Below are 26,588 nucleotides of genomic sequence, written 5' to 3'. Positions count from 1 at the left end.
AAACAAGCAAAAGAGAGCTTATTTTAGAGTTCCTTAAGCTAAGCTGACAGTCTATTTGAGTCTACAAATATGCTTTATTGTTGTACTACTCTCTTTCCCCTTTATAACAACTTCATAAGCTTTATTGTCTTCTGCGTCTACTAAATACTTTTCGGCATCCTCATTTTGTGATATAGGAGACTAACTCTTCTGTACCCTCAAATTCAGATGCTTTCCACTCTCTTTGTATACACCACTACATTCCGTAGAATTTGGGGTTTGTTTATTCCGTATTGATAAAATAGGAACAAACCAGTATTTATCGCAGGGGAGTTTTGTAAGAATTACGTAAGTTAACTATTGTACATTGAAAGCAGATGGAACATTGCCTAATAAATGTCCAGCCCTCAATTAAATTTCAACCACTACTGCTATTACATCCTAACTTTGTCCTTATCATCTGGGAAACACACCCTAAAATGTGATTTTTTGGGGGGGGTAAAATATCCTTAGTCAGTTTTTCTAGCTTTGCCTGTTTACAAGGTCCTTTTAATGAATATCTTTGTAATATTCTAATATGAAACTTAATAGTCTGAATCAGAAAAATGTTGGCAACATATCTGGATATGTTGCTGGTAATAACAATGGTTTTGTAGTCATATAGAATCTTTTCACTTCAAAGCCTTTAATAAGCTTTATGCTTTATAAATGTGAAATCACTGATGCTCAAAGCACTTGACTTATTCCTGTTTTCTTGAGACTTCATCAGACCAATGAAGTGCAGGGCTTAAAGCAATGCCTTCTATTTATATTAATCTCTTTTCACCATAATAGCCTTTGGGGTAAGAAAATCATAGCTCAGGGGGCTCAAACAGGGCTTTTCTTGGGATAAGTGCAAGCAGATCAATTCAAGAAGTGGGAATCTTGTCATCTGAGCCTAGACTAATATATTTCTTGATTAGCGTTATCAGATCCTTAAAGAGGTTGCCCAGAAGACCACAGCAGGACAGCAAACCTAAAATAGATGTAAATGAGCCAGATGTAAATGACCACACAGGCAAAGCTCTTCATCTCTTTTCCCTTCCTGTCTCAATGATTTGTCTGCTCAATTTCCATAAAAGCCCCTGCTCAGAACCTTCCAAGGTCACCATCAGCATGTTTTCCTATATCTTCTCTTTTCTAAATGTCATTCATTTAAGCCGAGACAAAATTTTTAATTACATAAGAAAATTAATTTGTATTACCTTCTTTTGAATCCAGTTTAAATATATTAGAAACCTGTATTTAAATTTAAAACTAAGTATTTAGGTCCTAATCAAAGATTGCATTTTTTTCTTTTTTTTTAGTTCTCCAGGAGTAGACACCTCCTGTTACCCACTATGTATACATTTAGGGGTTCACTTTTGAATATTTATACAAAAAAGTTGGAGTCCACGTGCTATGTCAGAATAAATGAGAAGTGCCTGGTTATCCTTTTCTCTTCCATGCCCTACTCTCCTTCTCTCACCTTCTTTCTTTCCTCCTTCCTTCTCTGTTTCCTTCTCCTCTTCTTTGAGACATGATATGGACTTTTGAGTTAGAATCTATAGCTGAAATTCAAGTATAATTAAATTATATAACTATGAAAGAAAAATAATAAGACCTAGAAACCAGGGCCAAATTTATATAAACTCATACTTAACAATCAGGAACTCAAAAAGGAGTCAATTCTGACAAAAGCTTCAATCTTCTTTCCTTTCCTTTAGCTATTCATTACTGCCAATGATCTTTTTTAGCATGATCTTAATCTTGAGTATGATTTCTCTGTACTTCTACTTTGGATTGCAAACCTGTTAGGCTTTGACTTGCTCTCAAGACATCTTTATTAACTAGTATTAAGTGCTGCCATGCAAGAGGCATTCCTGGAACTCCTGTTATCAGCATGGGGAACTTATTTATTAAATATTCAACATTAGCATTCTATAATTCAGCACTTCCCTATTTTGATATCTAATCCAGTCATTGAGTGAAATTCTTTGGCAGAATTGTTTATAATTATTTCAATACAATTTTCATGTTCTGGATTGGTAATGACATGCTCTAACAAATGTAGATTACCTACTTTCAAATATACAGTATTATACAATACAGTATTAACAGTATTGTTAATTATACTCACTCTGCTGTTCATTCCCTCCCCAGAACTTACTCATCTCGTAACTGGAAGTTTGTACCCTTTTACCACTTTCACCCATTTCCCTACTATTGTCAACCACCAATCTGATCTATGAGTCTGGATTTTTGTTGGTTTGGTTGGTTGGTTCGTTTTAGTTTCCACAAGTGTGATGGTAAAGTATTTGTATTTTTGTGCCTGCCTCATTTCACTTAGCATAATATCTTCATGTTCTCACTAATGGCAGAATTTCTTTCTTTTATGGCTAAATATTCCATTGTGTATATATAAAACCTTTTATTCATTCATCCATTGATAGATACTTAGGTTGTTTCCATATCTTAGCTATCATAAGTAATGCTGCAACAAACAAAATGGTGCATATATCTCTTCAAGATAGTAATTTAATTTCCTTTGGATATATACCTAGAAGTGCAGGATCATATAGTGATTCTACTTTTAATTTTTTGAGGAACCTCAATATTGTCTTCTATAGTGGCTACCCAATTTACATTCCCACCCAACAGAGCACAAGTGTTCATTTTTCTCCACATCTTCATCAGTATTTATCTCATCTTTTTGATAATAACCATTATAACAGGTGAGAAATGATACCTTACTGTGGTTTTGATTTGCATTTTCCTAGTGATTAGTGATCTCGACCACCTTTACATGTATTTATTAAACAGCTTCATTTAGAAAAATGTCTATTCAAGTACGTACGTTTTTAAATTGACTTGCTTGGAGTTTTTGTTTTTGCTATTAAATTGTGAGTTACCTATATATTTTAGATATTAGCTCCTTATCAGGTAAGTGGTTTGCAAACTTTTTCCATTCCACAGGTAGCTTCTTCATTTTGTTGACCATTTCTTTTGCTGATAATAGTCTTTCTTTTTCATTTTTTCTTTTGGTTACTCTATTTTTTATATCCAGAGGATCATTGCCAAAATGAATGTCAAGTTTTCTTCCCTTGTTTTCTTCTAGGAGTTTAATGGTTTCAGATTTTCCATTTATCTTTAATCAGTTTCCAGTTAATTTTTGTGACTGATATAAGACTGGGGTCCCGTTTCATTCTTTTCCATGTAAATATCCCGTTTTCCCAGCACTATTTATTAAAGAGACTCTGTTTTCTCCACTGAGTATTCTTGACTGCTTTGTCAGATATTAGTTGACCATATATATACATGACTTTATTTCTGAGCTGGTTTGGCTCAGTGGATTGAGCGTCGGCCTGCGAGCTAAGTGTCGCTGGTTCGATCTTCCAGTCAGGGCACATCAGAGAAGGAAAACTCTGACTCCAAAAAACCTCCGCTGCCTTGCGGCATACCTCTTCAGGGGAAAAGGCTAAGGGAGTAAACCCCGACAGAAAATCCGGAGCCGGAGTCCCTAAGGCGGTTTGACGTTGTAGTCAACACCGGCAACTCCTGCGGCGCACCTGAAGCCAAGCTGTATTGACTCCGTCTTTCCCTTGGACCCTTCAGCTGCGAAGAGAGGGGGGGTCTGCTGCATGGGCAACAGCAGACCCTCCATATCACCCTGCCCAGGCTCTGTAGCTTCAGCTTCACTGGAGAGGACACTCCAGCGTCATCGCAAGATGTCGATTCAACATGGGAGGAGACAGATATCGTGTCACTCCCGAGTCGGACTGCACAGCCATTCTCGGCGATGCAGATAGACTCTTAAGAAGCTACACCATCGTCTCTCGAGACAGACGGCTGCCGATAATTTCTGAGCTCTTAATTCTGTTCCATTGTTTTATGTGTCTTTTTATGCCAGTATCACACTGTTTTTGATTACTATAACCTTATAATATAGTTTGAAATCAGGGAGTGTAATGTATCTGGTTTTGTTCTTGTTTCTCAGGATTGCTTTGGCTGGTCAGTGTCCTATGTAGTTCCATAAAAAAATTAAGGCTTTTTTTTTTTCTACTTCTGTAAAAAATACTATTGTAATTTTGATGTGAAGTACATTGAACTTATAGATTAATTTGGATAGAATGGGCATTGTGACAATATTAATTCTTCCAATCCATGAGCATGGGATAGCTTTCCGTTTATTTGCATCTTCTTTAATTTCTTTCATCAATGTCATAGTTTTCAGTGTACAGATCTTTCACCTAATTGGTTAAATTTATTCCTATGTATTTTACTCTTTTTTATGCTATTTTACATAATATTGTTTACTTTTTTCTTATCTCATTTTTAGTGTACAGAAATGCAACTTTAAAAAATGTAACTTTACTGAGATACAATTCACATTCCATACAATTCATTATTTTAAAGTCTATAAATCAATGACATTTAGTATATTCACAGACTTCTGCAACATCACAATTTTAGAACATTTCATCACCCTAAAAAGAAGTCCTGCATGTTTTAGCCATCATCCTCTAATTCTCTTTATCTCCTCCCCAATCCTAGGAACCTACTACCCACTTTCTATGTATATAGATTTCTGTACTCTGGACATATTCATGTAAATGAAATCATACAATATGAGGTCCTTTGTAGCTGGCTTCCTTCAGTTAACAAAATGTGTTCAAGATTTATCCATGTTGTAACATAATATTTACCTTTTTTAAAAATCCTCACTTCAGGATGTGCTTTATTGAATTTAGAGAGATGGAGGGAGGAGGGGGAGAGAGAGAGAGAAAGAGACAGGGTTATCGATGTAAGAGGGAAACATCCATCAGTTGCCTCCCATACACTCCCTGATGACTGGGGATAGAACCCACAACATAGGTATGTGCCCTGACAGGGAATCAAACCCACAATCATCTTTTTGGTATAAGGGATGATGCTCCAGCCAACTGAGTCACCAAGCCAGGTTGAGATTTTACTTTTAATTTAAACTTTTCTATATTACTTAATGACTTTTGTAATACCATTGACAGTTGTTGCTTTTATAATCTAAAACCTTAAGAGTAGAAAAATGTATTCCATGCATATCATTAAATACCAATAGAATAATACTTTCTACAATCTGTATATTTCATTTCAAACTATGTGATAAATGAGGGTAATTAACATGCATTAAGTGCTAAATACCCCATACATTGTCTTACTTAATATGCACAATAAATCTTTCAAGTATTGTACTCATTTTACAGAAAAGGAACCTGAGGCAGTTAATAGAAGAGGTCACTGAGATAGTAAGTTGTAGATTCTCTTTTAAAACTGAGCAGCCTGCCTCCAGAGTGTGCATTGTTCAGAACAGTAAATATAGATGATTTAGCATTGTTTAAAAATATTGTAACAGAAATGTATGCCTAAATCATAAACATAATTCTAGTTGTGTGGAGTAACTTGTATTTCAATAGAACACTGTGCTTTGCATCCAGTATCAATAACTTTAAAAATCAAAGCACACAGGGAGAGAAATTATATAGTGATCCCAAAGACTGCAAAAGGACTCATTACAGGTTGTTTTAGCTCTCCCACAGTACATTTAAGATGTGTTGCTTTATTTTTAATGTGGACAAGCTGAGTTATATGCAACTGACTTTTCCAAGATATTTTATTATATAAAGCAAGACACCCCTAAACTTGTACAGCTGTCCTTTTGCAAAGTACACTAGAAAGGTAACCTACCTTTTTCTGGTCACAGAGCGAACAATCCTTAGAACATGGATACTGCAGACTTTAATATAACCATTTAAAAAAGCTTTAAAAAAGTAAAATTGATATGTATTGTGTCCTGACCACCCCCCAATTCATATGTTTAAGCCCTAACCACTAGTACCTCAGAATATGACTGTATTTGGAGATAGGGCCTTTATAAAGGTGATTAAGTTAAAATACGTAAAGCTGTTAGGATAGGCCCTAATTTAATCTCACTGTTGTTCTTTTAAGAAGAGAAAATCTGGACAAAGAGACAACAGCTTGGAAAATAAAATGAAATGAAATGAAAATAAAATAAACAAACAAACAAATGGAGACACCAGGGATGAGCACGCACAGAGAAGAGGTCATGTGAAGATATTGCAAGAATACGGTCAATTGCAAGCCAAGGGAAAAGGCCTCAGAAGAAACCAACCCTGCCAACACCTTGATTTTGAAGTTCTAGCCTCCAGACTGTGAGAAAATAAATTTCTGTTATTTAAGCATCCTCATCTGTGGCATTTTGTTAGGGCAGGACTAGCAAAATATGCAAAAAAAGGACAAAAATTGAATTACATAAAATGGTCCATTACAACTAGAGAAGGGAGAGGAAACAAAGACCCAAAAAGAAGCAAAGAACAAGAACAATGGATAGAAAACAATAACAAGCAGGGTATATATCAACCTAAATATATCAATAATCATTTTAAAGGTCAATGGTCTAAGAACATCAATCAAAAGACAGAGCTGTCAGAATGGATTAAAATATAAGACCCAACTATATGTTGTTTACAAAATTATATTGGATCCTAATTTAGGAAAATGGGTATGAATGAAATGAAATAATGAGAGGGGTAGTGAATATATAATAATGAAAAAACTCTTAAGAAAATTTGCAAGACTATGTGCTCCAGAGAATTCTGCCCCAGTGCTCTGTTTTATGACCCTTCAGTATTTCTCAAGTCCCTAGCATGGTGACTGAAACATAAGCAAGTGCTCAGTAAATATCTTTTGTATTAACACATGAATTTGAAAATCCAAAAGATAGGAATCTAATGTATGTGATGATCCAACCACCACCACCAAATTAATCAAACAGCCCATTACATTATGTTCCCATGCCTTTGCTCCTTGTTTTCTTCAGTTTCGTGTTTGCATAGCCTGCCTTGCATGGGATCTTTAGGAAAAGAGAAATCAAAGAAATAGAATGTAGAAAAAAAAACTTTCAACTCTAATCTCCTTTTTCATTCTCTCTCCATATTCAGTGTGGAAGAGTGAAGGCCAGAGGCATGAAAAAGGCTTTCTTCCTATATAAGTGATGACTCAAAAATACTACTGGAGTCTTGACTGGGTGGCTCAGTTGGTTGGAGCATTGTCCCATACACCAAAATGTTCCGGGTTCGAATCCCAGTTAGGGCACATACCTATGTTGCGGGTTTGATCCCCATGTAGGGGTGCATACAGGAAGCAACCAATCCATGTTTCTTTTTCACATCAATGTCTGTCTGTCTGTCTCTCTCTCTCTCCCCCTTCCTCCCTCCTTTCCTCTCTCTCTAAAATCAATAAATATATCCTTGGATTAGGATTAAAAAAATACTACATAAAGCTTGTAAGTTCTAGTCTTTTTCTTGCAGCAGAGTCCATCTAAATGCTGGTAGAAAAGGGAAGAATCTAGGAATTTAAAAATAAAAAGTTTTCCCCATGCAGATAATTTATAGATTTTCAATGTCATATCTACCAGCAAATAGTTATCTAGAATAATGTAAATTGTTTTTGAAACTTTCTCCTTATCAGTTCTTCAAAGCTTGAAATACCCTAGGCCAGAAAATTACATATTCTATTGACAAAAGTTCTTTTCTTAAAGTCAGTATACAGGAATGGACGGAGAGCTTGCTTGTACAACTCTAGATTTTTTGAAAAGCCATCTTAATTTTAAATCTGTATTTGGCTGCTAATAACATACAATTAACTCCCCCATTCAAACAGCAAAATTAAATGGCATTGAGTTGCAATTCTGGTTTATAATTAAAAATGAAAAAGCTTTATTTACATAGTCAAACAGGTGACAGGGGCAGTTTAGATTTTTTTCAAGTATAATTTCTGAAATAAAAGCCTGAAATATATTTTGTTTAAACAAGTTACATCTCCTTTACTAAGATGGTACTGATTAAGGACTTTTGATCTTTCAAACAGTGGATAGCAAAAGTTTTCAGTTGCTCTATTTCAACAAAATGTTGATGTGCAACTTAGATTTGTCTCTAAATAAGACTGTTTCTTGGAAGCAGGTCTATGTTTTGGTTATCTTTGTCACCCCTCTGGACATATCACATATATAGCAGATACTAAAAAATATTTGCTCAACTGAAGTATTTCATCTAATAGGCTGGTTGTGTGAAGATGGATGCTACTAACCAGAAAAGAATCTAATCTTTTTATTGCATGAAGCTAAACGTATTTACCTAATAGTTCTAGCTATTGAATATAGAATATTTGATAGGTAATCAATCACATTAAAAATTAATTCTACAATTTAGGTTTATCACTAATCATACTGATACCCGCTAGATAATTATTTTTTAGTTTAAAGAGTATAAAATTAATTTCTAAAATAGCTTGGTGAATTTTTCTTGAAAGAAAAAGTATACCTATGAAATTACACTTTTCTTATTGAAATGAAAGAGAGTTGTCAGCTCTGTTAGAACAAGTAATAAAGAGACAATCCTTTCTTGATGTTGGTGGTATTGAGTTGGCACTGTCTCATGTATTACAATTTTTCTTTAATATATTTGTCTATTTACTTGAATATTGTTATGTGTCTTCCATCAGTCTATCGGTCCCATAAGAAGGTAAGAAAATGTCTGTTTTTCTCACAATTGTATACTCAGCAGCTAGCATAAATGTCTTATACACAGTAACACCCACTAAAATTTGTGGAATAAATAAGTACAATTACTCAGAGTCTAATCATCTCAGGGGTGGTATTTAGCCTTCTCCCCCTATTAACTCAAGACATCATTTTTTCACTGTCCTTTTTGCACACTGATGATAATTTGAGAGACTTACCATAGAAATTAAAGTGTCTAAAGTAGAAAGACATGACTTGGGGAGTTACTCTTTGGCATTCCTTCCTAAAATTTAGACTATCAGTTTCTATAAATACTATAATGCAAGTTTGAACACAATTTAAGAATTAACAAAGGAAGTTCATCATTTTGTATGTGATTTTGACCTAATGTTAATTTTGATGAGTGGAGGAGGTGTCTTAAAACATGGAAACAGGAACAAACTGAGAAATATGGTATATTTTTATTACAGAAATTTTGAGTTAAGTGAGATAAATAAAGGGGAAACATAGCCCTATCTTATGTTTAGGAAGTTACTGAAGAAGTCAAAATTAAGCTTTAACTGCCTTTCAGATTTTCAGTTATGATTTTTTAACCTAAGTCTATAGTAAAGGGTAAAGGAGGCCAAGTATATGGTGATGTAAAATTATTTGACTTTGGGAGGTGGGCACACAATGCAATATATAGATATGTATCACAGAAAAGTACACTTGAAAACTGTGAAAAAGTGTATGGTTTTCATTATTGTCATATTTACACTGAAGAATAAGTAAAACATTAAAAATGTGCTACTACTTGAATACTTCTTTCATTTAGTCATCCATTTAAATATATATTACTAAGAAAATTCCTACAACAATTTGACATCTTCAGTATCTGAGGAATATTCATTGCATCTAGAGACATACCCATCTCCCCAGATGTTTTCATATTCAGGGCCTGGACTGGCACTTCGTTTCTCCAGACACTTTTTCCTGTTCTTTTCTGAAGATTACATCATGGGTCTCCTGAATCTTTGTAGTAGGAAGGAAGAAGAGGGCAAAGGAAAATGGTGACATTCTGTAACTGTCAACTGTTAAAAGTAAAAAATAATTTACTCAGCAACAAAAACCCTATTATGCAGCAAAAGACCTAGTATCCTCTCTACTGTATCCACATGCAGTCTAATATCAGCATTAACTGCTCATTTAAAACCATCTTCATGATTAGCATCTTGATAACATTTACCAATTTTAGGTTAAAAGAAGTTCATGTTTTAACTAGATTAATTATAATTGCAGTGTAATAATTTTATTTAGAAATAAGAGTTTCATACTGAAAGTTAGTATTTAACTTAGTCTTAATTATTGATTTAATATTGATTTACTCATCATACTTTCTTTATTCACAGAAATCAGTAATAATTGATTAGTGTTGCAGTTTAAAGATGCAATGACAATGCATTTTCCTATTTTTATCTCAACAGTTAGAATAATGAAGTGATAGAGATATCAACTAAGTATAACAATAAAAGATTACAATTGTATTCATGGGTAGTTTTGTAACTTTTTAAAAAATAGTTCTCTATTAGAGAAGAAGTTTTCGGTTGGGGAAAATAAACCCACACACCGAAGCAAAGGTTATACTAAAACTCTCATGAGTATAATGTCATCTTTGAAAATAAGATATTAATTTCTATTCCTTTTCTTGAAGTGGTCTTTAATAAAAACTTTAAATATGACATTGCTCCTGTTGACTTTTCTTAAGATCTCATAAAAAGACACTGATATTGACTTCTTGACTAGTATATTTCTCTTCTCCTACTTCTTTGTTAGTAAGTTCTTGGATTTTAAATTTTAGAAGAGTGATCAGTTTCATGTTCAGCATACTATAAAGTATGTAGTTAGTGACTATGTCAACATAATAATGAAGCATTTAAAGTTGAGCACTTAATATTTTTAATGGGAAATTTTTTTTTTTTTTTGCAATAGCCAGTACACAATAAGCACATGTTTAGTACTATTTACACTCTACCATGCATAATACAGGGTGGGACAAAAGTAGGTTTATTATTGTTCTTATGGAATATAATACAATAACACAAGAATAAACTCCATTTTGTGTGTTCAAAACTGTAAACCTACTTTTGATCCACCTGTATTACTATGAGAAAATGACTTTAAGCCAAATAAATGGAGTAAATAAACAATACAATAAAATGATATAAGTGAATAATACACAACAGAGATGGAAACAGATTGCAAAGTCATCTCCAACTCTTTACAAAGTAATTATGAATCCTGTCATTAAAACCACCATGGTGTCTTCCTTCTCACCAGGGCCCTCAACACTACATTACATTTTATTGTAAAAAGTTTGGAACATCCAGAAGAGTATAAATAATGTATGTTTATAGTCTTAATTATCTCTAGTAATTCCATCATACAGAGATAAACATTGTTAACATTTTAGTGTATATCCTCCCAATTTATATATGATTATCTTTATAGTATGTAAAATTTATTTTGTATATTTAAATTAGGGTTGTCTTATATGCTGTTTTTGTACTTGTTTTTGTCATTACATACCTACCTTTTCCCCTATCATCAAATATTCTTCTAAAGTATGAAAAACATGATTTTGGGGAGGTGTGGGAGGATTGTCAAAATACATTCACAGCTATGTGAACAATAATTAAGAGCTATGGTCAACTTAATCAATAAATCTCTAAGAAAATTAACAGGTGTGAGATAGTGAGCTAACTAACAAATAAATATATCCATGTCTTTATTAACATACATTTTTAGACACAAGTTACAAAAATTATATTTTGTTCTTTGCATTACATAGAAAATAAAATTCTCCTAAAATATAACTCCCCTAATATATTCTACTAGTTCTATTGTGCTTTTAAATAATTAAATAACATTTCATCAAATAGACTTACTACAATTTAATCAATCTCTACTGTGGGGCATTTAAGCTATTTACAATATTTCATTATTATCAGTAAATGTATTTTGCAGATCCCTGAACATAAATGTTGAAGTCCTTCAACAAAATCATGCTAAATTGATCATACCCTATTCTTATATATATTATTAAAGTTCCATGAATTTCAATTCTTAACTTCTTTAAATCTCAGTTTCCTTACCTGCAAAATTATGGGGTTGGGTCAGAGTTCTAATGCTCCAATTCTAAAATATTTGAGTTATAAATATAGATCCTTAACAACTGCATAAAAACAATTTGTGAACTATTAGAAGAAAATCTGAGACATAATTCATGTCCTTCAAATGAGGAATTATCATTCTGGAATATCAATTTTACTTCAGGATTTAGGGACAGAATTTGGGTTTTTTCATCATCAATTTTTAAGATAAAAATTAAGTCTTTGAAAAAAATTAATTTCTGAGCATGCTGCCTTTAGCTTTGCACCCTCAGAAGTCAAGATTTATTCTTCACTTTTATTAGGAAAGGATGTAAGGGTCTGATTAAGTGAAGAGAAAGATGACATCAGTTAACTCAAACCATCTGAGAATTGGTATCACATTCTTAAGTAACTAAGGTATTTGAAGTTGTCCTTGGCTTTGGCACCTAAACACACATTTATTCACTACACTGCCTCATATGAGAACTTGTCAAGAGGTTAAGATTTGTTTGATTTTACTAATTAAAACCTGTCTCATCTTGCTTTTCTACAATTTTGTGAATCTGCCAGCTCATTTCTATTAGAAAAATGAGGTTAATGTTCATACAGCAGGTCTGTCCTTTATAAATATACTCACAGGGAGTATCAATGATTGCATATAGTTAACTTATATTTCTCATTCAATGCTTTAAAATTTAGTATCCAATGGTTGCTTTTTACTTTCACAATCAACCCCACCTTCAACGTTCAACATATCTTTACATTAAACAGACTCTAAGCTTGCTTTTTAAAAAAAGTGTTATAAAAATACAGATTTCAAGGATTAAGTAAAAAGAATTGAACTGAAGGCAGACAGGTTTTTTTTCTATTACAGAAGGATGAAGGAAAATCTGATATATAAAAATTTGAATTACGGCATTTTAAAATCCGAATGAACTAGAAGTCCTCTTTTTCATGCAAAAAATAATTTGTAGCAAGATAACTATAAAAGCAAACTGTCAGGGCCTTGATTTTTTTTCACTCCAAAAGTGACACAGTGTTTAGAGGACACCAAACCCTGTGCAAAATGAAGTACAGTATAATTGCCTCTAAGTATGGGCAGGGGATTGGTTCCACTACCCCCAGGGATAGATACCCAAATCTGCAGATGTTCCTTTAAAAAAAAAAATGACGTAGTATCTGCATTTAACCTATGCACATCCCCCCATATACTTTGAACCATCTTTTGATTATTTAATTACCTAATACAATATAAGTGCTATATAAATAGTTGTTAAACTGTATTGTTTAGGGAGTAATGACAGTTTATATAAGAAGGAACCCCTCAAAAAAACAGAATTATCTTCTGGAGGGTAGGCCCCTCGTAAGTACAGGTTTCCCTAGGTAGGTGAGTGTTCTAGGAACCCATCAGTATCAGCGGACCAGTTGGCTTTGTTGTGAGAGGCTGTGAGAGGCTTCAGTGAATTATGTTTTTGAAGACTCTTTCAAAGCATTGGCCCATTTCATGATGGGTGATTTATGAGCACACCTGCTGACTGTTCAGCAGTTTTTGACCAAAAACGGCATGACCCTCATGCCCCACCCTCCCTATTCACCAGACCTCACCCCAGCAACTATTTTTTGGTTTACCCTGATGAAAAAAGTCCTCAAAGGGAAATGTGGAAGAGGTGAAACAAAAAATGGCACTAAAAGACACCAAAAGCAATGAGTTCAAAAACTAGAGCAGTGGAAAAAAATGTATCAATTGGTGTACTGCATCAAATAGAGTACTTTGAAGGTGACTTAAGTTCAAAACATGTAAGAATACACAACTTTTTAATAAATAAATTATGGGGTTTTGGGGGTCCCCCACCATACACGTGCAATATACTAGACACAAACATTCTAGACCTAATTACATAGTACCCTCACCAACAACAGTAACTTTTTTCCCCAATATTTTCTATCCAAGGTTGGTTGAACCTATGGCAGCTATGAAGGGCCCACCTTACACTCCACATAGAACAGCTAAAAAATATTTCAGTACTGTACTACTTCCTATGTTCAGGTGGCAAGTAACTTTTCCTTTTCTTTGCTATTTCTTCCTTTAAGGAATTAGTTCAAATTTTTTAAGTCGATGTTCTGAAAACAGCTTCTCAGAGGCCGAAATTTATTACGCAGGCAAAGGAAGTCACCAAGGTCCAGGGGACTCATTCCGCCAGAAGCGTCTCAGACCACCTCCTCCCTACCGCTGGAAAAGTAAAGCAAACAAACTCTCAAAGGGACTAACTGCTCTAGAGGACTTGCACTGGCAATCAAACCCTCCTCTTAACTTCCCGGGACCCGGCTGGTGGTGCTGAACAAAAAAAGAAGGGGACTGGGGGTTGGGGCGGTGTCAGGCCGTTCTCCGGCTCAGGGGCGTGACTTGAGAACCACTTAGCCCTCAACCGCAAGTGGACTATAAATTTAAATGTGTAAAACAGAGACCTTTGCAATAAAATCTGCAGCATTTTCTCGGACTCCCAAGAAACTCGGTTGGGGCAAGGAGAGGACGTCGAAGACCAACCTTAGGCCACCCTAGTCCGGGCGGGCGCCACGCCGGGGCCGCCGGAGAATTGACCCGGAAGTTCTCGGCGGCGGCGGCGGCAGCGGGGGCGGAGGCAGGATTCTCCGCGAAACCGGCGCACACGCGCGCGCTCCCCGCGGAACTCCCGCTGGCTGCGCGGCGCTGTCCCGGAGGCGCGCCCGAGCCGCCGCGGCCGCAGCCAACATGGCTGAGACCAGCGAAGAGGTGGCGGTCCTGGTGCAGCGGGTGGTAAAGGACATCACCAACGCCTTCAGGAGGAATCCGCACATGTGAGTTGCGCGCAGGCGTTGCCGCCGCCTCCGGGGGTCGTCTGGGACTGACGGGGGCGGGGCCAAGCCTGGAGTCGACCTCAGGCGGCGGCTGGAGGACGGCGGGTCTCGGCCCACGCGCCCCTCGGTAGAGGGGACAGAACGAGGTCGCGGTCAGGTCACACTGTTGATCATCGCAGAGCCCAGGGCCCGATTTCCGCTATCGGAACGCTGTCGTGGGCGAGTGCCTAGAAGTGACCTCGGGAAATCAAAAGAGCGAGTTTGTTTCGCTCTCCACCCCCCCTCCCCACCCTTTCCCAGGAGTTCTGGAAACTCGAAAAACTTCATTCGAGTGTCCACATCCTCCATCCGTTTAAGGTACACGGCACACACATGATGTGGGTATATATGCTTTGTAAACACAGCTCTCGAGGTTCATCCGGGACGCTGGTAAGGGGGGGTTACCGATCATCTTATTCTGAATGGGCCATAAATCCTTCAGTTTACTAACCACAGGTAGTTTGAGGCCGCTTTTGACTTTCGCCTCGCTTGTCCCAAGATTGTATGGGGACTCCAACGAAACATTTTGTTTTGAAGGTAAAGAGAGGATTCTCAAGAGTGTAGCTTCTGTAGGCACGGAATGGGCCAGATGTCAAGTGTATGAAATCTTAACACTTTTTAGTATTAGCTGATTCATAGTAACAAGGAGCAAACACGTTAACTTTTTTTTTTTAACCCAAACGCTGCTTCCCTCTTCAAGTAGAACAGCACAGTACTGCTACACTGTATCTTCCCTCCTTTTCGATTTTACTTGGAGTACTCTGGGAAGATACCAGGAGAAGCTATTCTTTCTGGCACTTTTGTGTAGCAAGTGAAAAGGAAGCTATTAAAGGAAAGATATAGCTACATTTTACAAAAGAGTTAGGGAGAAGCAAGAGTGTAGCTCTTTTCTCATTTTTCATCCCTCCTCTCCCCAAAAGAAACATTATTTTCACTTTATCTCTTGTTAATGGAGTTTATTTTATAATTTATTTTTTAAACTACAACACATGAATTACTCTTTTTAAGTGTTCTAATCTCTTTAGCTTTCTGCCTAAAAGAGATGCCAAGCCTTCATATAAATGTTCTTTTCCTTTGAGGTGATGCTTAGAAAAGAATTAAGAAGCCCGCAGATGCCATGCTCCCTTGTGGCACACAGTTGGAGACCTGCAACTGTGCCTCATTAAAAACAAAACACTGCTGGCCTCAAAACACCTGCCACCTTTGACAACAGCCACTTCCTTTCCCCTTGTGACTGCTCCCTTTTTCAAAATGACTGTTTGGAATGATTTCCTGGCAGTAACCATAGTGGGTACTGAGCCTTCTAAAGAATGCTTTGATGCTTTGTTTATCAGTCTTTCTGTCCCTTTTTCAGAAAGAGAGCTTTAGTGCAAATAAGAGACATCCTCAAAAAAAAAAAAAAGTTGTAAAAGTGAAGGGCTTAATTCCTCATCACTGGTGATATTTTTCTTAAAGAAATTATAGCACAGGTTAGAAAGAAGTCTAATAAGCACAGTAATCATCATAGTTTCTGTCCTGTTAGGTAGATTAGAAAAGCATCGGTATTTTATATTTTAAGAAACAGATTGAGTGTTCACTGGCTTGGCAGGTTGACACAGTGCTGCTGTTTGGAATACATCCCAGTTCTTCTGGATCACATTTATTTAAACTCAAAAGACTTTAAACCTTTCTTAATCACATTTTTATGGTGAAATCTCAATGCGCTATCAATACATAGTTTATAATTATGTATAAGCATTTGGGTCATTCAAGATTTAAAAGAAATAAGATGGGCATTTGAAATAATGATATATAATAAAGGTCTAAAAAATTAAGTAGCTTAACTCGTTGTTTAATAATAGTCCAGCTATATTTTAGTACATATTCCCTACAATAATGATATCTTCAATAATATTACTATGTAATTTTTATAATTTGGAATTTTCAAAATTGCCCATACTTCTTGCCTAATCTAGCCCTTTTTTCCAAGATAAAGAGGCTACATTTCTAGTTAAAAGGGGGAAAAAAACATTGTTTACCCTGAAAGTTAGTACCTAGTTACAGTTTTCAGTATTAAAAAAAAGGTTTTCATTCTCTTTATTTTCCTTTTTTCTCCAAACACAAGATTGATTGCAATTTTATTAGCCAACACCTACTCTATTAACATACCGACTTTGTAGTGATATTTAGCTAGCAGGAGTCAAAGAGGCAGTGGTTCAGAGGTGGATTTTGTTGGTGGTAGGTGTGGATAGGTTACCTTCTCTCAGCCTCAGTTTCCTCTTGATCTAGTGAGGCTGATAAGAACACAAGAAAATCACTTTACACAATATCTGGCATTTAGTTGCCACTAGGTGAATATTAGGCTTAACCCGAATTCCTGTGTTCCTCAGGAAATATATGAATGATGAATATGAAACACTTCATGAACTGAAAAATACCATGGAAATGTTTGTGTGGTTGACTTTTAGAGACTACTGTTGGAAAAACAACTGAAAGCTTGACCTAGGGACTGGCACTGGATTAAAGTATAGACTCTGTACTAAAGTGGAGGATAACTGTTTACAGTGGAATTAAGGTCATGTCAAAGATTTCCAGCAAGTTATTTTTACTATTTTAAATATTTATTTCACTCTCACTGTTCATGAGGTGCTATAGGTACCATCTTCACAATATAGAATAGGAAGAAGTATAAAATACAGTTATACTCAAGGCACTCACATAAATATCTATGATGATGGAAATGTTCCATATCTCTTCTGTCCAGTACGTTAGCTACTAGCCACATGCAGTTATTGAGTGCTTGCAAATGAGGAACTGAATTTGAAATTTAAAATTTTATTTAATCTTAATTGATTCATATTTAATAGCCACATATACCTGTGGCTACTGTATTACACAGTGCAAGTCTAGATGGAGGCCTAAAAGCTACCTGCAGGAATAATAAATTAACCCTAAGAAGTCGTTTAAAAAGAAAGGCTGGTCTAGCAGTATTGGTGAGCAAGTGTTATGTGAGCCTTATGTAGAAAGGAGGCTGGGTGTATCTTGGCCAAGGCTCTTAGGATAGGTGGGTTTGAGCTGAACTTTGAAGGCTGGGTAGGATTTATTCTCAGAGAGGGAGCCAAAGACTCCACAGGGAACAGTAAATTAACCCCAAACAGCAAAATGGGATTGAAAAGAAACAGTAGGGCCAGATTATAGAAGTCATTGACTGTCTGGTTTAATTTCTTTCATTCCATGCATACATTCATCGAAAGAGCACTTCTGTGTACAATGCTAGTCCCTGGGTATGCAGGACAAGGAGCAAGGTGTAGATTGATGCACACACCACACATGGTCCCAGCCCTAATGGAACTTTAAACGAATCAGCACACTGATTATGAAAAGAGTCCAAAAGTCTAAAAAGTATTCTTTGAAAGAATAATAACAGAGAGGCCTAATTTAGATTAGAAGGTCAAGATAATTCTTTCTGAGAAAATAATTAAATGGAGCCATGAGGGATGGACAAGAGTTGCCTCAGGGAAAGTACACACTTCTTAGGTAGTGGTAAGGGCCCAATAAAATTTTTTTTTGTTACAGGTGTTCTAAAGAAAGGTGGTTTTACATTGTCTGCAAGTTGAACTGAAGAATTGGGAACCATAGTTTTGTCTTCTTACACCTAATTTTTATCTGTTTATTTAAACAATTGTATAGTTAGGTGTAAAAGTTTGGGTTTGGAGTCAGACAATCCTGGGTTTGAATCTTGGCTTGTCATTTACAAGCTGGGTAGACTTAGATAAGAGCCTTTCCTCATTTTTAAAATGGGGTTAAAATTCCTACTTTATAAGATTATTATGCAGAATAAATGAAATAGTGTATGTAAAACCTAACATAAAAATATTGCATAAGGCAAATGCTCAATAAACAGTAGTAATTTGTGTAGATATTTTCTACATAAGGTCAGTAATAGAATTTCAGTGATATACAAAGTCAGTTCCTTTAGAAGGTTTGCTAACTTCCCTTTTTGGTCATTCTGGAGAAAGCTTCCAGATTGAAAAGAAACAAAACTAAAATAACTGTTAGATTTAAAAGATTTGTCCTGAATCCTTGGGCTGTTTTCTTTTTAGTCACTCCACCTTGCAGGATTTGGTTTTAGTATTTGGGGACCATCTTTCCCTCCCAAAAGGAAGCTGGTTAATATTTTGTGAATAATAAGTGGGTCTGCTCTAGCTGATTGATGATGTTTCTGAAAAGTACAGACAAGAAACTATCTAAACATGAGGAACAGTCAATATCAGTGTTATGTGAACCTTGAACTTCCTCTGGAAGCTAGTGAAACCCCATTGTGAAGTGAAGCACTCTACATCTATGCTGTGTATGATCTTTTAAAATAAATTGTGTTGGGTCATTCCATGTTGCTGTCCACTTGGAGGTAACCTTTGAAGGCAACCTAAAAGGTGAGCATTGTGGTATCTCTTTAAAAAGATTAGAACTTGATTATTGTTCCAGGTCTTCATGACTTTAAAAATCTTCTGACCTTGGTAATGCATGTATTTACTTGTATATCCTTGTAAATACCAGGAATCTCAATTTCCAGAAACCTAAAAATATAAAATGAAATTTGATGGTAGTGAAAAACTCAAATTTCTTTTTTCGTTTTTTGAATCCTCACCTAAGGATATGTTTATCAATTTGAGAGAGAGATATATCAATGTGAGAGAGAAACACTGAGTGGTTGCCTCCCATATGTGCCCCGACTAGGATCAAACCTGCAACCTAGGTATGTGCCCTGACTGGGGATTGAACCCACAACCTTTTGATGCATGGGACTATGCTCCAACCAACTGGGACAATGCTCCAACAAACTGAGCCACCAAGCCAGGGCAAAACTCAGAAATTTCTAAGACTATTCATAAGGAAATGACTGGAGATTTATTTGATATTTATAGCACATCATTGCAACCATTAAAAATATATGTTAATTAGTTGGAAAATGATTAATGTGAATTAAATTTTTTAAAAGAAGAATTATAGAGGATATGTCCAATATAATGCTACTTTTGTAAAATACTTAGAAAAAAAGGATGCATACCCAAATAAAATACTGGTAGAGGGGTGGCAGATGACTTAGTTTTTTATTTTCCCCCAAGTTTTCCAACTTTTATTGACTATGAAATTAGAATTTAAATATCAGAAATCTAGAAGAAATTAATCTAAATCCTGCTTGCCTTCACTGATGTCTTTATCTTTACTCTGGGTTCATGGGTTTGGAGTTAAGTATTTGGAAGTCCCAATTTTTAATTTAGCCACTGACCTTGGGTGATCTTATTGACCTTATTGGACCTCAGTTTTCTCATTTGATGAAATGAGAGACTGAAGAAATGAGGTCCCTTCCAATTTTAAAATGATTCTGGAATCCTAAATTGTCTGGAAAAAAAAAAAAAAAAAGTGGACTATGACCTAAGGGACCAGACATAGAAGTCTGAAGTCAAGCACACTGTTATTTGGAAGCTTATTGACCTACCTATCTGTCGAAAGTACTTGTTACATTTTTAGGAAGCAGCAAAGCACTATATTTTAGTGTCTAATAACTTGATAAAAGCTTAACATTCTTCACCTCACTTTCTCAGTTCTGTTAAGCAAGGAACTTTTTAGTTTGACCTCAGGCTCTTAACTGAATTAATGTTAATATACTTCATCTTTGCCTTATAGCTTACCACCTTTTTTTACAATGTATTATTTGCTTTTCACAACAGGGAGGGAAGGCATTACTACTCCTGTATTTCAAACGAGGATATTGATGGCAAGGGACTTACCCAGATCACACTGACTGTCAGTGGTAGAATGGAGACTAGCTGGAACCCTGGACCTCAGAAGATCAAGTGCTTTTGTCTCTACATCCCATTGCCTCTCTTTTAATTTTTTTCTTTTCTTTTTTTTAATTTCCTAATGCTTTACATTCCCCGATACAGCTGTTTTCATTCTTACATGAGAATAGCTGCCAGGTTTCTCAGTCTTAAAATTTGAAAAGTTCAATGAGACCTTAGCAGCCCATTATCTTTATTTAGAGATAGAACGCAATTCCACATTTTAGAAATGAGGAAAAAGATCTTCAGAGGCCAGGTGACATGATCTATTCTATCACATTAACAGAGCTAGGACTTGGACCCACTGCCTTAGAAGTAACTCAGAGGTAATGTTCTTTTGCAGGATGAAAAAGCAGTGTTCTTTGAAAATTACGTATTTGAATATCATTAACAAAGTGCAAGGATAATTAGCCTTCCAGTGGCAGTTATTGGGCACCTACTGTATCCAAGTAATTTTTGGTTTTTCAGTTATTGCTTGGAATAACAGTTGTTACTCCAACATTCATATTGTTGACTTTTGCAGTTCTTTGCAGTATTGTAGCGGTTATTAGACCTCATAGAACAAACTTTGTTGACATAGTTGCACTGAGGGTTTTTTGTTTGTTTGTTACAGTTATGTTCTTAAATGTTCTACTTTATATAGTAAAACCTGAGCACCAGAAATCCCAGCTTACTTGTACATTAGTCAGGTATATCTCTAGATGTGACTAGTTGTCCTATCACCACATATAAATGCAAAAACATTTTGAAATATGTACTGGACATTGATCTCAAATACTCTCTCAGCATTGGCTCATTCTTTCTACAGAACTATATTACTAGAATGGCAAAGTGGTAACATTTTATTATAGATATTGATGCAACTCCTCAGCAAAACTTATCAGCTCTGTGAAGTCCGGGACCACCTTGTTTTATTCATTTTTGCATTTTCAGAACCTAGCACAGTACCTAGTACATTAGAGTAGTACTCATATAATGTTTAGATAGTATTGACATAGTGTATTGAAACACTTCTGAATCAACTGAGCCAATTGACAGGACAAAACAACCTTAGGTCTCAAAAACCAACTTGCGAGTTAAATTAGCATGAAAGAATGGTTAGTGGCTTGCAGCCCCTAGAGTAACCTTGTTTATTGATATATCTTTACCTATATATATTTATCTAGCTCCATCTCTGTGTCACTAATAAAGTGATCAGTAGAAAGTAGGTTATCTTTGAGCTATTCAGTTTAAAGTTTCCGTGAGAGATTTTCAGTTCCACAATCTTCCTCCAATTTGTGTTTGTGGCCTAACAAAAGAGAGAGAGAGAGAGAGAGCTCTTTTCTTGAAACCTTTAATTGGACACGTTTCCTTCTCTTTGCTTCTATCAAACTACTCTCTTCTTGGAAGGTGAGTCCCAGGGATATAATAGATAATGTCACACACAAGCTCTGAAAACCAGTTCTTTATTTTCTTCTAAAGAAATTTCTTTTTAAATATATTTAGACACTAAAAATATAATTTATGTCAACTGCTTTTATTAAAAGTTTTCTTGTTAACTTTATTAATTAAGGGAAGGAGATACTATTTGAGAAGGAATGCTTCATGCAGGCCAGACTTGTGGCTTCGTATTTGAAAACCTTGCGTGCAGGCTTTGCAAAAGCATTATGTGTTTTGGTTTATTTACTCTATAATAAATCGACTACCTTACATATTGTTTATTAAATCTTGTCTTGTAACATAAATTTTCAGCTTGAGTTGAAGTGGATTGAAGGATATAGATTCCTTAGATGAAAATGATCAAATTCTGAAATGTATTTTGTTTTAACAACATTTATTAATGGGTTTTTTAAAAAAAGTTTCACCCTGACCAGTGTGGCTCAGTTGTTTGGAGCATTGTCTTGTAGACTGAAAGGTTGCAGGTTTGATCCCCATCGGGGCACATACCTAGGTTATGGATTTGATTCTCCCCCAAGCCCCATCGGGACAGGTGTGGGAGGCAGCTGGTCGATGTTTCCCGCTCTCCCTCTTTCTCCGAGACTTCCTCTCTAAAAAGGCAATGAAAAAATGTCCTCCCGTGAGGATAAAATTTTTTTAAAGGTTTAAAGGATTATAAAGAGGAAAAGAAAAAATGACCTACACCCTCAATGACAAGATAACTTTTATTGATAATTTGTTTCTATCCCACATACATTTATTAGCAAGCAAACATAAATATATTTGTTCGCATTTTTAAAAAACAAATAATACCCACAAGTGACTAGAAAATTGAAACTATAAAAATAAAATCCTTTATCACTCCAAAAGTTTCTTGTTATCCTTCCTAGAAATTTTTAATGCATTTATATATCTTTTTAAAAAATTATACACAAGGCTTTGTGGTGTACATTATATTTGTCATTTTGCTTTTGTTTGTTACATAGATCTTAGCATCCTTTCCATACCAGCATATGCAGATCTACTTATGTGTTTATATCTCAGCACATGGATGAGCCATATATATTTTACGAGTCTTATATTATACACATTTAGATTCATTCCACTTTTGTTGCAGCGTTTCAGTAAACATTCTATTTATATATTTTAGCATAGGATAATTTTTGAACAGTGGAATCACTGGATCAAAGATTATGTGTATTCATAATTTTGGAAGACATTTTCAACTTTCCATCAAAAGGTTAGACCAATTTTCAGTCCTGTCAACAGGGAGCACAGTACTGTTGTCAGTATTTAAAGAACTGGTGGGTTTTAAATTTTTCTGTCAATCCAATAGGTGAGCTAAATAATATTTTTAAGGAAGGGAAATACATGGATTTTTAAAAATACCCTGTAGGATTGAAAAGTTGTGAAAAGGTAGTGTTCTTATCTTTGTTTTTTATGTTTTATATATTAAGAGATGAAATTGGCCTGATCCCATGTCCTGAAGCTAGGTATAACCGGAGTCCCATAGTCCTGGTTGAAAACAAACTTGGTGTGGAGAGCTGGTGTGTCAAGTTCCTTTTACCGTATGTCCACAACAAGCTCATTTTGTACAGAACAAGAAAGCAATGGCTGAACAAAGATGGTAAGTGTGAATTCTGTCTTCCTCCTTTGTTTTTTGGAAGCAGCATAGAGTAGTGGGAAGAACTCTCTGGGTGTTGGCATTCCTGGATGCTAGTTCTGACTCTTTCATTCATTGCCAGGGCAGGTGCTTAACATCTGTCAAGTGAGAAGTTTGGACTCATCAGTAGTTGTCAGATTTTGCATCCGCAGTGATTCTATGGAAGGTGCCTCAAGCAGGGTGCTAGGCTACCAACTGCAACCTGAGCAGTAAATCAGAGCAATTCTGATTTTATCTTTTTATGTTTTGGGGGTCATTTATAAATTTTATTTGAAGAAGACATCCTTTGGCTGAGAAAGGTTGAAAATTATTGAGGAGAACTATAGTTGCTACAAGCTCAGATTCTCTGGTTTCTAATCCTTTAGTACCTTATAAGCAATAGAACCCATTTTAGTAGCAGTCCAAATGAGGCAACAGAGGCGTGATGGTGGGGCTGTACCGTGAACTAACTCAGTCATTTATGAAGGTGCCATCACTCTGTGAAACCCACCTGAGCCCTAGCGCTCTGTGTCCTGTTCCTATGCATATATGAGCATCCCAGCATTCACTTATTCCACTCCTCTCTACTGCAGTAGACAATCCCTGTTCTTTCCACCTGGTCTCTTTTCTTAGTTTCTCTGCTATAGGTGATATTGAGCCTCCATGTACAGGAATTCTGTTTACTTTTCAGTAAAAATGAGATCTGAGGTCTCACATTCTTGGAGAGTACTCATCCAAGACCATGTTATCAACTGTTTTTGTAAAACTCCTGCCCCTTCTCACATACACCAGTACCTTTAAAAGTGCTCAATATGCCTTCTAGCTAATTTTGAATGAGAACTTTGTTTCCTAGGGAATTTTAATTATCACTTCAGTAGCCATTACTAAGGAACTACTCAGAAGCTGTTCTAAGTACTGTAGGGGATGAAAAGAATAATACATGTTCTCTTTACTCAAGAAGCTTACGGTTGAGGGAAAAACAATGTGGAGTGTTACCAAAGGTGTGACATTGCAGTTTCCTTATAATCCTTCCAGCATTGTCCTTAAGATACTGTCGTAATAGATTTATAGCTCTTTTCCCTGTTTAGACCAGTAGAAAAGGAGTCTGATTTGAAGGTTTAAAACCGTGTGAAATAGTTTCTGTTTGGGAAGTTTTCACTCATAAGAGTGGGGGGCCACCCAAGAAACGGAATTATCTTCTGGAGGGTGGGTCCCTTGTACAGGATTCCCCCACTAGGTGAGTGTTCTAGGAACCCGTCTCTGTATCAGTACCAGCTGGTGTTGTTGTGAGGGGCTGCATGCGGCTTCAGTGATTTATTTTTTAAGACTTCCAGTGCATTTGCCCATTTCATGATGGATGATTATGAGCGTACCTGCCTATGCTGCACTGAATGTGCAGCCGTTTTAACCAAAAATGGCACGAACCGCATGCTCTACCCTCCGTATTCACCTGATCTCTCGCCCCTAGTGACTTCTTTTGTTTCCCCAGATGAAAAAGTCCTCAAAGGGAAATGTTTTGCCAATGTGAAAGGGGTAAAACAAAAAACAGCAGAAACACTAAAAGGCATCAAAATCATTAAATTCAAAAATGTCTCAATAGGTGTATTGCATCAAATGGAGAGTACTTTGAAGGTGACTGAAGTTTAAACATGTAAGAATAGATACACCATTTTTTATAAATCTGGGTCTTTTGGGTCCCCCTTGTATAGTCCTCTGAAATATATATTAATGTAATTTAATTTAAAGGCTATGCTAAGTTTATAGTATAGCTTAAGTTTGTGGCATCAACTTAAAATGGATTTAGGCATAAACTTAAAGGTAAGGGTATATATCTGTTCTTAGACCCTCTTTCCTTCTTCATTCCATCACTCTATACTAGGTTTGGGTAACATTTAGGTACAGAGTAACACCCTCTGACTCCATTAAGTTATTTTTTTGCCAAACAAAGCTGAATGTGTGTGTCTGGCATATAGAAATGTGTAATTGCGTCAACACATAACTAACTCATCGGGGGTTGGTGGGATGATCAAATGATGGTCTGTGTAGAAAGAAACTAAATTTTAAAATGTCAAAGGCTTTTTTGTTTCAGATCATTGTTTTTTGCTTCTTAGTGTATGCTAGCTCGAACCACCTTATTCTTGTAGCCTTCCTAGTCCTCTTTATTTCCCTGTTTCTTGTATTTCTGGACACTGCACAGTTGGCTTTGCTAAATATCCTCATTGTGTATATAGTTTTAGTCTTGATAGGCCCAGAAAGTCCTGGGCAAAAGATGACACATTTAAGTGCACTCACAGGAATAACTAGCAACTGAACTCCGAATTCTGATGCAACCATACATGGGTACAGAAACGATTTGATTTTATCCTAACCTGTATTCTCATGGGAACAGTTTTCAGTTTCACTTTTTTGTTGTGTGGGGACAGCACAGTTTATTGTGGGTCACATACAACTCGTATATCGTATTATCAGTAGAAATATGGAAGTGAATTTCTGATTAAAAGAAAAAGATACCTTAAAATTCTGACTGTGAGTATTCTTCCAGACTTGTGAACCAAAGCAATTAAAACAGAGAGGTAAATCATGTTAAGAAAAAGTGAAAAAAAAATTTTTAAAGCAGTTATTTAATGAAAATGCTACACCTTTAAATCTGTTTTTGTAGAAAATATATGTATAAGAAGAGACAGGTGAAGAAACCTGATAGTTACAAAGAGTTTCAGAAATGTCAATGTCTGTGTGATTGATCATGCCAAAACCCTAGGCATCCCCTAAAAGTGTATCCTGAAACTGAAGGTGACCTTTCTTCTTGGGATAGGGTTTTTTTTTCTTTTTAATTAAGAATTCATGCCCTCATTAATGCACTGAATTCCTTAAATGTTTGGAAAGCATCTCTATAAGCCAGGGTTCTCCAGAAAAAGAGCAGAAAATTATATATATACACACATAAGGAGATTTATTATGACAAATGGGGTTGCATGATTATGGAGGCTAAGTAGTCCCACAGTCTGCTTTCTGCACGCTGGGAACCCAGGAAAGCCGATGATATAACTTAGCTCTAGTCTGAAGGCCTCAGAACCAGGGAGCCAGTGATTTAAATCCCACTTCAGAGGCCGGAGACGGTGAGATGTCCCAAC

The 26,588-nt window shown here is 35.9% G+C and overlaps 1 protein-coding gene and 1 long non-coding RNA gene across 2 annotated transcripts in view; one reads left to right on the top strand and one right to left on the bottom strand.

Moving 5' to 3' along the window:
- Positions 1 to 731: 731 nt before the first annotated feature.
- On the bottom strand, positions 732 to 14,309 carry LOC150013138 (uncharacterized). Its single transcript, XR_016510549.1, has 3 exons — positions 14,249 to 14,309; positions 9,482 to 9,586; positions 732 to 994 (listed from the first exon to the last, which is right to left on the bottom strand). It is a non-coding gene; the product is annotated as an uncharacterized LOC150013138 (long non-coding RNA).
- A 42-nt stretch (positions 14,310 to 14,351) lies between these two features.
- PTAR1 (protein prenyltransferase alpha subunit repeat containing 1) overlaps positions 14,352 to 26,588 on the top strand; it is a 38,722-nt gene continuing 26,485 nt past the window's right edge. Inside the window, exons 1-2 of the mRNA XM_090274163.1 lie at positions 14,352 to 14,538; positions 23,273 to 23,442. Coding sequence (XP_090130289.1) covers positions 14,453 to 14,538; positions 23,273 to 23,442 — 256 coding nt within the window. The 5' untranslated portion in view covers positions 14,352 to 14,452. The remainder of the gene's footprint in view (positions 14,539 to 23,272; positions 23,443 to 26,588) is intronic.

This window comes from Furipterus horrens, unplaced genomic scaffold, assembly GCF_987537825.1.
Source record: "Furipterus horrens unplaced genomic scaffold, mFurHor1.1.pri manual_scaffold_4, whole genome shotgun sequence".
In the NCBI taxonomy this organism is placed as follows: Eukaryota; Metazoa; Chordata; class Mammalia; order Chiroptera; family Furipteridae; genus Furipterus; species Furipterus horrens.
Note: the sequence above shows the minus strand (reverse complement) of the source record. Positions and strands in the feature narration are given on the sequence as shown.